The 16,926-nt window shown below is 43.6% G+C and overlaps 1 protein-coding gene across 2 annotated transcripts in view; it reads left to right on the top strand.

Annotated features, from left to right (window-relative positions):
- The window catches only part of egl (Egl_like_exo domain-containing protein), a 286,622-nt gene that overhangs the window by 69,349 nt on the left and 200,347 nt on the right, over positions 1 to 16,926 (top strand). Inside the window, exon 3 of one of the 2 annotated variants that reach the window (XM_075670760.1) lies at positions 13,091 to 13,300. The exons of the other annotated variant lie outside the window; for it this stretch is intronic. Coding sequence (XP_075526875.1) covers positions 13,091 to 13,300 — 210 coding nt within the window. The remainder of the gene's footprint in view (positions 1 to 13,090; positions 13,301 to 16,926) is intronic. 2 annotated transcript variants of the gene reach the window in all.

The following is a 16,926-nucleotide window of genomic DNA, read 5'->3' as shown; positions in this document are numbered from 1 at the left end:
GATACACACGAAATATCTTTAAAATGATGTGCTACCGGAAATGATCGCTCGAGAATATCGCCCTTAGAATGCAATTTTTCTTTGAATGCTGCCTTAGGTTTTCGGGCGCCATTGCGACATATAGTACTTATAGTCACCTCGAGAAAGTGTTTGCCAAACAAATCTTGATGGGTAAGTGACTGTGCTGTTGAAATGTAGCTTATGCAGCTTCATTAATTGCAGTTTACATGCTTTGTGCATTTTGGCTGGTCTGCATTGCACTTGCCTGCTGTGCCATGATGCATGTTTTCGCACTGCACAGCCATTGCTCATGCTCGAGTACGTAGTTGAGTACCTGACAGCCATGCAACACATTGGCATTCTTGCAACAGCTCAAGACCCAAGCGCAACAGGGAGAACTATAAGTGTAATTATTCTAGTACAATCTAGGGAGAACACGTACTGAGAGAGATGCCCATCAACTCGTAGATAATGAGTGAGCAATGTGCCTGGCTGCGTAGGCGCAACATGGCACATCTGAGAGATCAACAGTTGGGTACGGTTCTTCAACATTCGCCATATCTGCATCACTACCGCTTTGCCCCCAGGTGCACACATCATCTGCATAGGCACTGTTTAATAGCTGCTAATAACAAAATTAGGCAATTACCAGTCCTGCGACTTTTCCAAGATTACTTTGAGAGTACAGTCGAACCCGACTATATCGAACCCGTTTACATCGAATTATTCTGTATATCGGACAATTTCTGGTCACGGTATAGTTACAATGAGTATATATAGCAAAAATTACGCTTACATCGAACAAATATTGCAGTGACTCCCGATATATCGAACCGTCAAGCGGCGGAAAAGTGCCCCCAGAAGTTGGCTTTCCCTCGCTGTAGCGGGGAAACCCGGTGGCGCGGCTCCATCCAACCGCTCTCCCTACCGTGACCGCGCTGCCTCGGGCTGTTCGGGCGAGCCGTCGACACTCCCCCTGTCGCGCATAGTGGAGTCTATTAGGCCACATCCTCCCTCTTTCTCTCTCTCATCTTTCACTTCCCACTCTCTCCCCTGACGACGCTTCGCCGTGTTCCCTCACGGGTTGCAGAATCAAGCGTCCTTCCTTTCTTTAGATCACTATCTATCGACACTCCCCAGCAAAAAAATGATCCTGGCCCGCCTACAGCGCTTGCTCAGACAGCCAATCAGAGGCTCTTGTGCTCTCTTCGTGCAAGATGGCGAAAGTGCGAGTTGTCAGGCTGGTTTTCTGGTTTATCGTGTTTGCGCCTTGTGGGACTTCTCCCGCAGTGTTGCCGTGATGAAGCAGCAGAATTCGCCTTTCGTCGTGAAGCTCGAAATCATAAATCGCGTCGAACGCGATGAGAACTTGGATGGCCCCGCAGCGTGCAAGATTCCGAGGAGCACTCTCGGCACGGTTGGGCTAAAGTGACCCGACTCGCAACCCGGTGCCCGTGGCGCCCGATGCGTACGCACGGCCGTGTACGAGGGGTTCTTCATACGTGCCGGTATCCGCGTGCTCGGTGATGACTGTAAATTCTGATGAATGCGACAAAGCCGTTGCCGGTGCTGTCGAAGTTTGGAGCGAGCTGTCAAAATTTCCGGGACATTCGAATTAACGGCGGACGAGTTTGTCAGTGCAGATGATGGTGTCGCGACCACGGGAGAGCCCGGATACGAAGACTACATCGCCGACATCGTACCGAGCACAAATGAAAGTAGGCACGTTGAGGAAAGCAACTACGGTCCTTTGCCCACATCCTCCGAAGTGATTGGTGCACTCGCATTAGTCCGGTGCTTCTGCGCGAATGCGGAAGGTTGCGGCCTCAGCTGCTCCGACTCCTTAGACAACGTGGGGAAGTGCATGCGTCGCAGGCAGCGAAATTGCCCGAGCAGAAGAAAATGCAGGACTAATTTATGCGAAACTAAACTAGTTTCTTCAATAAAGTGATTTTATAAATGGTATGTGCTTTTATGACATCCAATTATTTAGGAGGCTTATATCGAATTATGCTCTATATCGAACTGATGGGCGTTTTTTTTTGCGAGTTCGATATAGCCGGGTTTGACTGTATACGCAAGGCGTTTATAGTCAATTTAGCCCAATTGAAATTTTGTTGCAGTTGGCCTTTAAGACCCCCTCGGCGGAGACAACAAACTTCTTTGACCTCTGCTTCACATAGACGGCGGCGCCTCCAGAATGACCCACATGGATGAAATCAACAGCCGCCTTTTCCTGTCCGCCTCTTCAATCTTCATCTTTCTCTGTTGCCTTTTCATCTGTCCTGTCTTCTATTCCCTTCCAAACTCAGAATTTCCAGGTAGCAAGGGTTAACCTGGTGCGGGTAGCCAACCTTGGGTATACTATATTTGGTTATAGTATATAGCTGGCCTCTGCAGGATCTGTCCTTTCCAAGCCTTGCAGTGTCCCCTCCTTGGGCTCCATGGTGAGTGGTTGGTGTTGCTTTCAAACAATTCACCTTTACATATGGCAAGTTCATTCCCGCCACTTCCTTATCACCCTCAGAAACGAGGGTGCATCGAAGAAGTTTTCAAGTATTTTGACAGACAAACCACAAGTTCATGTGATACACTCTGAGAAAACAGGAAAGGCCACGAGAATGATCTCACCTTTTCTCGTTGCAAAAACACAGACTGAAGCTTTTGGCCCAGGTAATGAAGTCTCCAAGTTGGCAAGTGGTGATCTCCTTCTGGAACTCTGCAAAAAGAAACAATATGAAAAACAGTCTAATCTAGTGCCATTCGGGGAACTCCCAGTGACAGTCACACCACAACACACCATTAACAAAATCCATGGAGTTGAACACATTCCTATGGGTGGGCAGCGCAACCCGGACGAAGGACGAGAGGAAGTACACAATACGAGTGCAGACTAACAACTGGTTTATTATTTCAAGCAACGGACTATAATATACAGAAAATGTAAACGCGTGTAAAGTGACGATTATAGGGGTGTTAGCCTATCTTGCTATTCAAAAAATCTGTTTCTTTATCCTGCAGAGTGATAGAAGTCTGGCTGACGCATGCGCCTGAGTTCACATGCATGAAGTAGGCCTCTACAATCTCGCGGTTCATTTGATGCATATTTTTATACAATAGTTCAGTTTGTTCAAACATGGGTTTGCATGAGCAAACTCTACAATGTGCGGCCAGATTAGAACCTGTTTCATTCCTGATCGCACCTTGGTGCTCCCTAAGGCGGATGTTAAGGCAACGTCCCGTTGGTTCCCTGAGTTACTAAGCAAGGCAATATCATCAGCGAATCGCAAGTTACTAAGGTATTCTCCATTAACTTTTATCCCCAATTCTTCCCAATCAAGGTCTCTGAATACCTCCTGTAAGCACGCTGTGAATAGCATTGGAGAGATCGTATCTCCCTGCCTGAAGCCTTTCTATATTGGGATCCAAACACATCATAGCAATTCCTCTTTTCACAAGTTTTGAGTGTGCCGAGGCGTAGTTTAGAATTGGTTTGCTTGTCCTGGGATTATATTGCCAACAAATATGTTGCGCTGTTAATCTTAACTGCGAATCCAAAAACTGAATTTCAATATTACTGGGCAGTTCACGCGTAAATTTGAGACCCATTCCTTCTTTATCAAAAGCGGCGATAATATCTCCAATAACTTTGGAACTGTTTTGGGAGCGGATAACTACCAGGTAGTCCTCAACAAACCTGAAGCACTTGATCAAAGTTCCTGCCAAGACGCTCTCGAGTGCCCGGTCAACAGTGCCGAGAAAGATCTCTTTAAGAATTGGTGCGACCTGAGAGCCAATGCAGACCCCCCCCTGCTTCTGAATCATTATTTGATTATCCCAGATAACAAACGTGGAATTTAAATAGAAAACCAAGAGTTAGAGAAAAGACTGAACCGGGGCACCACTATCATTCCTAAACTTTAACTCGTTGTTTTCCATAATGCAATCTTTGATTGTCTTGATCAGCTGATTTCTAGGAATGGAATAGTATAAATCTGCGACGTCGATGCTGAATGCTGTGCATGCTGGATACACCCCTTCTTGTAAAAACCTAATGACATCTTCCAAGTTTTTTACTTTGAAAGGGTCTTCTTCCTAGAGCCCTGTTAAGTTCTTCTGAAGATAACCAGAAACTACGTGTTGCCATGTGTTTCTCTCAGACACAATTGTGCGTAAAGGTTGGTCAGGTTTATGCATTTTTATTGTAAAGAAAACCTCAAGGTTCAACTCCTGACTTTTGTTCACTGCACCAGATAGACGCTCAAGGTTCAATTCTAGCAACAATTTCTTTGCTTGATCTTTGACTTTCTTAGGTTGAATGTGTACCTTCTTGAAGTTTTTTGTTAAAACAGCTGAGGCTTTCTCAGAAAACTGCCCTTCAGTTAGGAGGACGAAGTACCCTTCTTTATCAACAGTCAGTACTTTCACTTCGTTTTCTCTTAGAAATTGCACAAGAGGTTGAATCTATTGCACTCTGCCATTCTGGTTTCCTTGATGTCTAACTAACACGTCAGCGCACTCAGAAATGAATTCTTCATCTTCTTCTACATGCTTAGACATATCTTCTGTATATTATAGTCCGTTTCTTGAAATAATAAACCATTTGTTAGTCTGCACTCGTATTGTGTACTTCCTCTCATCCTTCGTCCGAGTTGCGCTGCCCACCCATAGGAACATGTTCAATCACCAACTCGCCCAGCTTGCCATGTTAATCCATGGAGTTGTTTGCAATGCTGTTCTGATGGAGCTGACTGAAGTGTAAATACTGGAGGGCTAGAGTGATCAAAGGGGGATCAATGTCAAGAGAATTAAGATTAGGTGCCGTGGCAATGAGATTGAAACAAACTACCTCACTCTAACTTTCAGATCAAGTATGCTGCTGCCTAAGGCCATTGAGACTGGGTACGTAACAATCCAAGTTGGACTGTACATCCCCAATCCTCTCCGATGCTTTAATTTATAAAGTTATGAAACTGGCTAGCGGTGACCTCCTCTTGGAACTCTGCAATAAGAAGCAACACGAAAAGCTGCCAAATCTGGTCCCCTTTGGAGACATTCCATTGACCCATACCACACACTGAACACCACCTGTGGCATCATTTTGGATGATCACTTGCTGGAACTCACCGAGACGGAACTTCTAGAGGGCTGGAGTGACCAAAACATAATCAATGTAGAGTGAATCTAGTTGAGGTTGGACGTCAAAGAAAACAGAACGAAATGCCTTATTATAACCTTGGGTTCAAGTGAATGTCATGAAAGTATCGAAGCAGGCTACATGAAGATCTTTGTCAGACCATACGTGCCAAAACATCTGATATGCTTCTGATGTCCAAAATTTGGCCATAGTTCCCAATACTGCCGAGGTCGAGTGACCTGTGCTAAATGCAGCGCACATGAACATGCATCTGAAATTTTCAAGAATGATCTACACTGCATAAATTGTGATGGAGAGCACACCACGTACTCACAGTCGTGCCCTACCTAGAAAAAAGAAAAAGTAGTAACAGTTAAAGTAAAAGAGAACATATGAAATTTGAAATTGTTTATTTGCCATCCTGTACATTCACAGATGGAGGGACTGTAGAAGAAAAGCTATCCTTCAACAGCCTGACGTGTCTACAATCCCTGTATCCGCTGGGAGGCAGCATAACTTATGTGCACATACATATACATACATATATATAGCTGTATACATAACTTCACTGACATGTATCTCACTCACACTTTGCTTCACGTCAAGAAAAAAATGCAAGAACACAGATACGTAACGCTAACAAGTATTACTTCGAAACCGTATACATCACTTTCGGTTCCTTGGATGATGACGTAAAAAGATAAAATCAGACCGAATTATAGTAATTATAGTTATTATAGTGTTGGTATTATGTATTTAAAAGGACACTAAAGGTTACCAGAAAGTCAAGTTAAAGTGGTAGAGCAATGTTCTAGAACGTCTAAGGCGTCAATATAATCGCAAACAGAGCTTTAGTAACCGAGGAATTGAGGTAAATGCATGACACGATTTGAGACCCCCCAGCGACATTCCGGTACTAGCCCGATGACGAAAGCACTCCTCATAATTTGTGTTACTAATACTCAACTGCTCGTATTGAAAATATCATTTCATTCGATTATAAGACGGAAGAAAAATGCTACTTGTCTACGTCTATTCGATTCTAAGAAAAAATAACATTTTGACGTTACCCTTCTGTAGTATGGGTGGTCGAAAGGTTTCGTTTTCGCTCGACTCTGCGCCGCGCACGCTTTGGAGTTTCATTAGTTTCGTTATCGCGTCGTGCTGTGCGGGTTCTGCTGGCTCGCGAAACTTTCATTTTGAACAAGCAGTGAGAATGCCACGTCCATGTGATGTCGTGGGAAGCCCTTGTTGCTTTCCCGCTCCGGAGAGCCGGTGTCGAGACCGCCGTCGTAGTACGCAACAACGCCGGCAGCGCGAGCCCTCAGCAGCAGATCGCGCTCGTCAGTGCTCAAATCGCTGAAGTTGAGCCCAGCATCGCGAGCCAATTTGTCGTTGTCAGGGTCCATTGCGACGAGCGTCGAAGTTTGCGTCATAGAATAAAGTACCAGCTTATGGTCGCGCGTTTATCCTTCCGCTAGCCACCATACTCCCGCTTTCGCTCTGCTGTCGGCTCTGTCTTGGCTCTGTTTCTGGCTGCGCGTTTGCGTTTTGCGCGGAAAAGCCGTAGCGCCGTCTGCGGACGCCGTTTTACTCACCGATGGCGCAACGTCACTATGAGACCATGATGTCAGTACTCCTCGATCGGAGGGCGGGCAATTCGAACTGCGCTAGAGGTACGCGGACGCTTCAGAACGCATTTTCTCTTAAAATAAGTCTCTCCTTGGCACGAAACAAGCGTTTCGAGGTTTCTGGGATGGTATTTCAACAGTCCACATTCACTTAATAGTAACCTTTAGTGTCCCTTTAAGGCATTGTTTCCCATAGTTTGAACGTGGTGTTGGTGCTAACCAATCCTCAAATTGTCTTGTAACGTAATTTGTAGCTTTTCTCTGAAGTTGGGCTAGAGTACGCAGGTTGCTGATATTTCGATGGATTTCCAGTTTATATACATGACTCAGACGATATCTGTAGAGATTGTGAGCTGGGATCAGACCAGAATTATTAAAGAAGGTTATTGTCGATGTAGTGTAGGAAGCGTTATATGCGTGGCGGAGATAATTCTTTTGTAACAAGTGCATATGTTCTAGATTGGTGGATGTTGTGTTACCCCATACTAATTGGCAATAGTTTAAATGTGATTGGAAAAGTGAATTGTACAGCAAGAGTTTAATATGTGGGGAAAGAATGTATCTCATACGGCCTACTACATCAGTTATTCTACTTATTGTGCTTAGAATGTATTTGACGTGACTGTCCCATGACATGTTTGCTGAAAAGGGGACACCCAGACATTTGAAAGTCTCAACTATTTCAATACTGCTTGAGTTTAATACAATGTCTTGATTGGGAGGTATTTGCTTGTTTTTCGATCTGAATATAATGCTTTTGTTTTGTTTGCATTTATCTTCATTAAATTCACTCTTGACCATTCCTCTAAGGATTTCATTGCATTGTTACATTGTTCTATAAGAACATGAATATTATTACCAGTGAAAAAAATACTCGCGTCGTCTGCATAAATAATAATCCTTGCCTGAGAGTTAATATTGACAATATCATTCAGATAGATATTAACCCTTTGAGGGTCGATTTCTTTTTCGCCATATGCTACCACCCAGGGTCGATTTATTTTATTGCAGATTCCGATTCTTCTTAGGGACGAATTTTGAAAAAAAATTGCCGTAATTTCTCTAGGGTGACCGTAAAGTGAGAAAAAAATCTTTTGTGTTGGTATATATGCACTCTTCATTCATGAATAACAATAAAAAAGGAAATAAACTTATCAGAATTAAAAAATTTGATGCATTTTTATGCAAATATTCTCATGTGCGGCTTTGAAAATCAGCACACGAGAATATTTCGCAAGCCTCAAATGTTCCTGCTCTTACACTTATGTCCATAGCGTAATCAAGCTGCGTAGGTGCGCACACTCAAGAAAACTGTTTGGATTGTGTGCCCATCAAAAAAAGCAACATGTGTGACAAACTTCTGCTAATCTTCATCTTATCGCCAACCAGCTCGGGCAATTAGTTTTCGCGACTCTTAAAAAAAAAGAAAAGAAACGGAAACGCATGCACGGCGGCATCCTTCCTATGCGCACCCCTGTGAGCACTAAAGGAGCAGGAAACAAGCGGTCGCCCTTTGAGCGATTAGGAACTAGATAGCCATCAGTTTCGCGAGCACAAAAAGCCGAAACCGCCCGCGAAACAACATCCAATTGGTCGCCCGCCCGCGCGCATGCCAATGCGCAAGCGGTAGTATATAGAAGCGCGGGAGCAAACTAGCGCTAAAACAAACCATGCAACGAAAACCGAGAGTGGGAGGCGCGCGAAAAAAATTCCCTGTATCCCCACATAGTGGCAGCGCATGACAGAAAATAAAAAGTTAGGAAATTGGTGCGCTTTTTAAACATACAGATGTAACCAGAAATATACGGCATCGACCATTTTCGCACTTGTTCGCGGCGCCGTATATTTACAACATTGAACGTCAAAGGGTTAAAAAGCAAAGCCCCTAAAATACTTCCCTGTGGCACTCCACAATGGAGAGCTCTAGCCTTAGAAGTAAAGGTGTCGATTTTCACAATTTGTGTTCTATTAGATAAGTAGGATTTCAAAGGGATAATGTTTGTCACCATATTCCATAATAGTTTAATTTCTCCAATAAAATGTTATGATCAACTAAATCAAAGGCCTTAGAAAAGTATACGAAAATACCAACAACTATAGCTTTGTTTTCAAACTCTGTTTATATTAGTAGAGTAGTTTGCTGGGCCAGTTGGTGCATGGTGAACGTATAACGGTTTCCAGCAAGTACGGACGCGAGCACAAGTAAGTAGAAACATGCAGGACAACGCTGGACTTACAACTGAAGTTTATTGTGAATACATTCCATAAATCTCTGCCACGCATGCGTATACACCCAAGAACAATAAGAAGGTTTGTAGTCAAATATCAACAAAAGTTATGCAGGTGCACAAAAGCCAAGTCACACCCCTTCCCGACAAAGGCAACAACACTTGGATTAACATGATAAATTTAGAAATTGAAGTTCTTTATGATTGATATGAACCGAAGGTTCACTCACACATGCATGCGCGCCCAACGTTTTCATGTGGAACGCTTCACTAATTTCTCTTTCCAGTTTACTGCACTCTCTCCCCACTATCGATATACTATCAAAAAGCATCACCACCACCACCCCCGTATTCTATGTCCACTGCTGAACGAAGGCCTCTTCCTGCGATCTCCAATTATCCCTGTTCTACACCAACCGATTCCAACTAGCACCTGTGAATTTTCTAATTTCATCGCCCCACCTAGTCTTCTGCCACCCTTGACTGTACTTCCCTTCTCTTGGTACCCATTCTGTAACCCTAATGATCCAACGCTTATTTGACTTGCGCATTACATGACCTACCCAGCTCCATTTTTTTTCTCTTAATGCCAATTAAAATATCGCCTATACCCATTTGCTCTCTTATCCAAACCGATCTCTTTCTGTCTCTTAAAGTTATGCCTAGCATTTTTCATTCCATCGCTCTTTGCGCAGTCCTCAATTTGTTTTCAAGTTTCTTTGTCAGTCTCCAAGTCTCTGCCCCATATGTCAGCACTGGTAAAACGCACTGATTGTATACCTTACTTTTCAATGATAACGTTAAGCTTCCAGTCAGGAGCTCACGATGTCTGCTGTGTGCAATCCAACCCATTTTTATCCTGTGAATTTCCTTCTCATGGTTAGGGTTCTCTGTGATTAGTTGACCTAAGTAAATATGCTCGTTCACAGACTCTAGAGGCTGACTGGCAATCCTGAATTCTTGTTCCCTTGCCCGGTTGTTCATCATTATCTTTGTCTTCTGCATATTAATCTTCAGCCCCACTCTTACACTCTCTCTGTTAAGGTCCTCAATCAGTTGTTGTAACTCGTCTGCAGTGTTGCTGAATAGAACGATGTCACCGGCAAACCGAAGGTTGCTGAGGTATTCGCCGTCGATCCTCACTCCCAAACCTTCCCAGTTTAATAGCTTGAATATTTCTTCCAAGCATGCAGTGAAAAGCATTGGAAAGATTATGTCTCCTTGTCTGACTCCTTTCTTTATAGGTATCTTCCTACTTTACTTGTGTAGAATTAAGGTGGCTGTGGAATCTCTGTAGATATTTTCCAAGGTATTTATGTAAGTAGTCTGTACTCCTTGATTACACAGTGCCCCTATGATTGCTGGTATCTCCACTGAATCCAATGCTTTTTCATAATCTATGAAAGCCATATAAAGAGGCTTATTGTACTCTGTGGATTTCTCGATAACCTGATTAATGACATGGATGTGATCCATTGTAGAATATCCCTAGGTTGGCTAAAGTCCAGTGTTGCCCTTATTCTATTGCAAATTATCTTGGTGAATATTTTATATAATACTGGGAGTAAGCTAATGGGCCTATAATTTTTCAATTCTTTAATGCCTCCCTTTTTGTGGATTAGTATAATGTTTGCATTTTTCCAGTTTTCTGGGACCCTTGCAGCCTATAGACACTTCGTATAGAGAGCCGCCAGTTTTCCAAGCATTATGTCTCCACCATCATTGAGTAAATCGACTTTTATTCCATCTTCCCTGGCCGCTCTTCCGCCTTTCATGCCTTGCAAGGCCCTTCTGACCTCATCACTAGTTATAGGAGGAGTTTCTGTGTGCTTATTTGAAGTAGTAACTTAGCGCGAATAAAAGCACGGAAACAAGATGGACAAGCACTTGTCCTTGTCCGTCTTTCTTGTTTTTTTATTTCCATGTTTTTATTTGTGTTAAGTTACTTCGAATATAGACGACCCACTAGCACAACGGTCAACTCTTCTAGAATTCTGTATCCTCTTCATTACTGCTTCGAATGGAGGTATCCTGACTTCTCTGGGTACTGTACAGGTCAGTATAGAATTTTTCTGCTGCTGTGACTATACTTTCAAGATTGCCAATGATATTACCCTGCTTGTCTTTCAGTGCATACATCTTGGTTTGTCCTATGCCAAGTTTCCTTCTGACTGATTTCAGGCTGCGTCCATTTTTTATGGCTTCTTCAGTCTTGCTCACGTTATAATTTCGAATATCACTTATTTTCTCCTTGTTTATCAGTTTTGACAGTTCCGCGAATTCTATCTATCTCTTGAGTTGGGCATTTTCATTCTGTCATTTCTTTATCAGGTCCTTTGTTACTTGGGAGAAGTTGCCTACTGGTTGCCTTGGTACCTTGCCTCCCATTTCAATTGCTGCTTCTGAAGCCAGCCTAGTTACGGTTTCATTCATTACCTTTATGTCATCTTCATGTTTCTGTTCTAAGGGTGCATATTTGTTTGTGAGCACCAGCCTGCATTTTTCTGCTTTTACCCTTACTGCCTCTAGGTTGACCTGTGTAGCCTGGCGCCAGTTGTTACTGCCTCCAGGTTGACTTGTGTAGCCAAGTTGACCTAGTCTAGCAATAATTGTCTATAAGTCTGTAGCCTCAACAAGTTTGTACAGCAACAGTCTGACAAGTTTGACACTGCCTCAAGTCCTTTGAGGCAGTGTCAGTTCAGGTAGTCCTTTTGAACAAGTTGATCACTGTATGCTCCCTATATGTACCCTCAAATTATGTTGGAGAAAGCAATTTTTATACCCTAATTGATCAACTTCTGGACCCCTACATACTCTTAGGTGATTTTAATGCCCACAACATGATGTAGGGAGACTCTCGATGCGATGCGAGAGGTCGTTTCATTGAATTTTTTTTGTAAACTCCGGTGCGTGCCTTTTCAATAAGGAGACAATCTATTATAATCATCATAGTTCATATTCATCAATAGACCTGTACATTAGACCTGTACATTGTCTCTGATGAAATTTTCCCTGACTTGCAATGAAAAGTAAACAAAAATCTTTCTGCAAGTGACCACTTCCCTGTAATGTTAAATTTAATACATCAACATGAATGCCCTCCACATGCTCCTCAGTGGGAACTAGCCTCCACCAAATGGGATAATTTTAAAGAAATGACTTGCTTATCACGACATCTTATTACCGATTTTAGTACAGACAACGCAGTAGTGTATTTTACCATTTTTGTCATTGATGCAGCAAGCAAATTCATTCCACAATTGAACGGTAGCTCATCCAAAAGACAAGTGCACCACATTTCAGCCTTAGTTTATTCTACCTCTTTTTTAATGCAACGAAATTCGCTTTTAACTGACCACGCTACAATGGAATATCGGCTACAGCAGAAGAAATTAGCAGAAATTTTTGTCAAAATTAAGCGTGTAAAACGGACTTTTGCCATGTCGACACAAGCTGACAACTGACTTGCGAGGGTCAGCCGATGATCGTGGCTCAGTATCCTGCGCGTGAGGAAGGGAGGAAAGCAGGACGGAAGCGTGCTGTCTTTCGCGCACGAGGCATGAGGGGGGATTCTACTCTGGTGGCTGCTGTTAATGGCGTAGCCGCACGTGCACCGTCTATTGAAGGCGATCTACAGTGTGGACAAAGTGCGCGCCTGTGTGGGCCTCATCTTCAAGGCAATCAGTGATGTGGACAAAGCGTGCTCAGTGCCGGTAGCTTCGTATTCGCTTTGCTTTCGACGTTTAGCTTGCATTGAACCGAGAAAGAGCACGAAGGTCAGTCCACTTGCTGCTGCTGCAGCGCTTATCTTGCTTAATTTGCTATCACAATCGATGCTTTGCCTTTCGGGCAAAAGTGCGACTTTGTTTTTTTTTTTTCTTTGAACGTTCGTGACTCACTCTTTGCAGTAAAGTTGTTGCACATCGCGAAGAAAGTTTTGGAAGTGAAGCGTTTCGGATATTATAGACTTTGGATAAAATGAACGTTTTTTGTCGGATTATCAAGGTCCGTTGTAACGACAGTCGGCTGTAATAAAAATTTGTGTTGCCTTCAGTGTAGCTAGTCAGGCACAAGTAGGCATCCTTTGTTGGCAGGTGGCAGAGGAGGCCCCCCTGGACTCTGGTTTGCGTGATCAGCTGACATGTATCTTTGAAACCTTCCTGCGATCACGTGGTGGGTCGGCCAGCCTGGATGCTCTGTATGGACACCTGACGTCACGCTTCAGCCGCGACACCTACTCACGCATGATGCAGAGTCCCCAGGATCTGTCAGCATTCCTGCGCATGAATACCCACCGTTTCCAGGCAAGCTATAAACATCTTGTTTGTCTTTTCATTGTCCTAATCATCGTTATTATTGTTTATTTTATCCTAAAGGCCCCTACATAAGGGGAGTTTGATATTGCATGCTGGCACTGCTGAAGAAACCGAAACTTCCAATACAACATATTACGTCCTAAAAAATTCAGTTGGTTAGTAAATGTTGTAGTTGTTAGTAAATGTTAGTGATTAGTAAATATTGTATTAGAGCACAAAAGACTTTAAAATGGGTTCTTTTAACATAGAAACAGTGTAAAATTATAAGGAAACAAAAGTAAGACATTGCAATAGACATCTGCTATACGCTTTGAAGCATACATGGCACAATTCAGTAAATGTGTTCTGAATTAGTTCTCTCATACTTCAAGTCAAGGACAAATGTTTACAAGTTTTGAAAAGTTTAGTATCTATAGTAGTACCTCATTGATACGATACCATTTTGTACGATTTGCCAGCACTAACGTTCGCGATCAAGAATAAAAATTTACCGAATACAGTTAGGTTTTTTACCGTTTAATACATTCCCTAAATAACAATATTTCGCCATGAATGTTCAGTGCATTCCCAAACTGTCATCAATTGATACGTTTTCAGGCTGTTAGATCCCATGTGAACAAGAAAAGGTGCGAGGCACACATGATCGAGAGCAATAGGCGTACACCACAAAAGCTTTCCTGCAATGCTCCCCAACCGGGCCAGGCAGTACTAAGATTACTGCAAAGCAGCACCACTCGCAGGAGCAAATAAAAAGTCACCAACACGTTCGCTTGCATCCCTGTGTTGTGCATCAGCGTATGAGCTGCAGGATTGTGTCACCCGTGCATTTGCTCGCACAAGCCTGCCGTTCAGAGCCACTGCAGCCTTGAAAACTCAAAGGGCCGAACCGCCCACGAGATTCTACATATTTCCAGGCAGTTAGCACAAAAAGAGGAGACAAGTGTACACCACTGCCATTGTTCGCAGAGTCAAGTGAGTCGCACTTGTTCGCATTTGCATGCCGAATTTTTGTCTGTCTCACACAGTCAGTTAAGGGGGCTCTCCTGTGTAATTAGGGTCATTCAGGGTGTCTACCAACCGGGAAAACCGGGAATTCTCAGGGATTTTGAGTATTCTGGAAAAAGTCAGGGAAAACTCGGAGAATTTGGGCCTCTATCAGGGAAAATTAGCGGCAATTTTATTGAAAGGGTCTTAAGTCGCGGTAATGCTGGCTCGAGCAACAGACAGGAATCCTAATGAATCGTCTTTGACGCCCTATCGTCGGCTGGAGGAGTTGCCAGTGTACAGTCAACGACCGACTTTCCGTATTCCCGATAATTTGGATGGCTTCGCGGCACCCTACGTACTCCATAGAGTCAACGTATCAGAACGTGTGAAATTTCAAACGCAAGAACTCTTCGCCGTCCGATTTTCCGGACGTTTTGCCGTGACCGCAGGTCCGAAACGGCAATAATCAAAGGCACCACCGCTGCCGTTTTGAATACTTTGCCACCTCGATCCGGCACTCTCGCACGCAGATCCGCTGGCAGCCGTTGCCACCACTGCGGCAACGCTAGGCCTAGCTGCTTCGACGTTCGCTATGAAGCTTCTTGTCGTTGGGTGCCGAGTTTTTATTGAAAGAATTAGCTGCTGTCAGCAATGGCACGGGCTCCGCCTTTGTGATCCTCGCGATTTGCTTAGAAACTTAAAAAACACGGTGCGTTGCATAATGCCAGTTCTCGAAAGTCAGCTTCGCCCCTGTACATAAATGTTACTTGGTGAAGCATACGCAAAAGTATTGCAGTAAAGCATAACAAGCGTGGGAAGGGGCTATTGCCACGGAACACAGTATGTATTCCTTAACTATACACACGTGCACCCTGTATTTCCTGTCGCAGTACGATCACCGATATGCCTAATATTTGTACCGACAAGCCTTCAGAGTGTTTTCGAACGTGCCTGTGGCGATTTGAGCCCCTAAGGGCAGTAAATGACATGCATTTATTTTTTTCCAACTGGCCGATTTTTCGGACATTTTCGCGGCCCCTGGAGAGTTCGAAAAATCAGTCGTGGACTGTGCAACTGACCAAGATGCTTCAAATGGTCCTTGGGGCGAACGAGTGGTGGAAGGAGGACAAGAACAGAAATGATCTACACATTGAGGAATAAAGGGGAAAGGAAGCTTGCTGCCGCCATTTTGAAGGAGCTTGAGCTCAAAAAACGAAGTTTTGGCTGATGTCGAGATGCAGGTGTCCCTCATCCAAACCAAAATAAACTCTTTAAAGCAGTGAAACACAACACTCAGGCGTCATGCACAGGCTCAGAGTGTGTCAGGAAAGTTGAGGTTGACTTACGTGCTGCTGAGAGAGAATCTCAATTGTGACAGAGTTTGGGCCTCATACCACTGAGCTTGCTATCATTTGATAGAAATAACTCATATTCGAAAATATTTGCTTCTGTGTGCATCTCCTTTTTATTCGTATTTGAGAATGTCCGACTCCATTTGCAATTTTTTTCGAAGACACTTTATTTGCTGCGCATTTTACTAACCTCTGCCTTCTATTCTCTTTTTGAATAACATAAACACTACTCCTTAGTATTCAAATTGGATTAAGTCGCTTTTTTATTTTTTTCATGCACTTACTAGTGAGTGACAGCATCAGGCGATATGGTTTCAGCCCGTCTTGACATAAAGCATAGTTCTGCATCACTCAGGGAAATTTGCAAAGGCACTCAGGGAAAACCTGGAAAACTCAGGGAATTTGGAAATATCAACTTGGTAGACACCCTGGTCATTACTAAAGGGGGCATTGGGGCTCACAGCCTCAGCAGGGCGTCACTGCTGGGTGCCGGCAGCAGCGGCAGCTTGTTGCAGGTGCGCCAAGTAGTGTGATGTAATGCGATATCACTGCATGTTAAAAACAAAGTCGGAAATTATTTGTCAAAGAATAAAGAAGCATGAAGGAACATGATTGGAAGGCCTACTCATAAGTGCGAAGAAAGACACTTTTACTATCTTGTTTCAGGACACAATAACACCATTCCTGATGTCCCGAAGCCAATGACAAATTTATACCTATGTCACAGACGCTTTGGATTGCTATTGAGTGCAATCCGGTTCAGGTGGTTTCACATGGACACTTACTACTACGATTTCGCGTTATCCAGATCCACGTGATCACGATTGTAGGCTGTCGTCTGCACCATTATGCTGAGTGAAGGCAACCAATTTAATCTGGATTGTTAGACCATGCAGGAGTGATCATTCTCGATTGTGATAGAAAAATATGATCCAGATTGAGCTTGATCGCGCTATAAAGTGCCAGTGTTGCACTGGTCTTAAAGATAGACCGAAAGCCAGAGCTATTAAAGCCGCTGCTGCTGTTTTCGTCTCGCAACACAACTCACTGAGTCAAAATGCTACACAGTACAGTTTACATACTTTTGAGAAATGAGATACCTAATCCATACGCCAATGCTAATGCACTCATCTGCTTGCAGCCTGCTACTACAGAAATGTTACCAATCAGGATGCATGTCCAAATAGCCTGCGCACTCTGTCAAACAAACATGAGAGAGCACAGTGTGCATTGCCCACACATATTGGCCAGCGCTTAATATGTCGCTCAAAGCAC

This window comes from Dermacentor variabilis, chromosome 9 (genome assembly GCF_050947875.1).
Source record: "Dermacentor variabilis isolate Ectoservices chromosome 9, ASM5094787v1, whole genome shotgun sequence".
Lineage (NCBI taxonomy): Eukaryota > Metazoa > Arthropoda > Arachnida > Ixodida > Ixodidae > Dermacentor > Dermacentor variabilis.
Note: the sequence above shows the minus strand (reverse complement) of the source record. Positions and strands in the feature narration are given on the sequence as shown.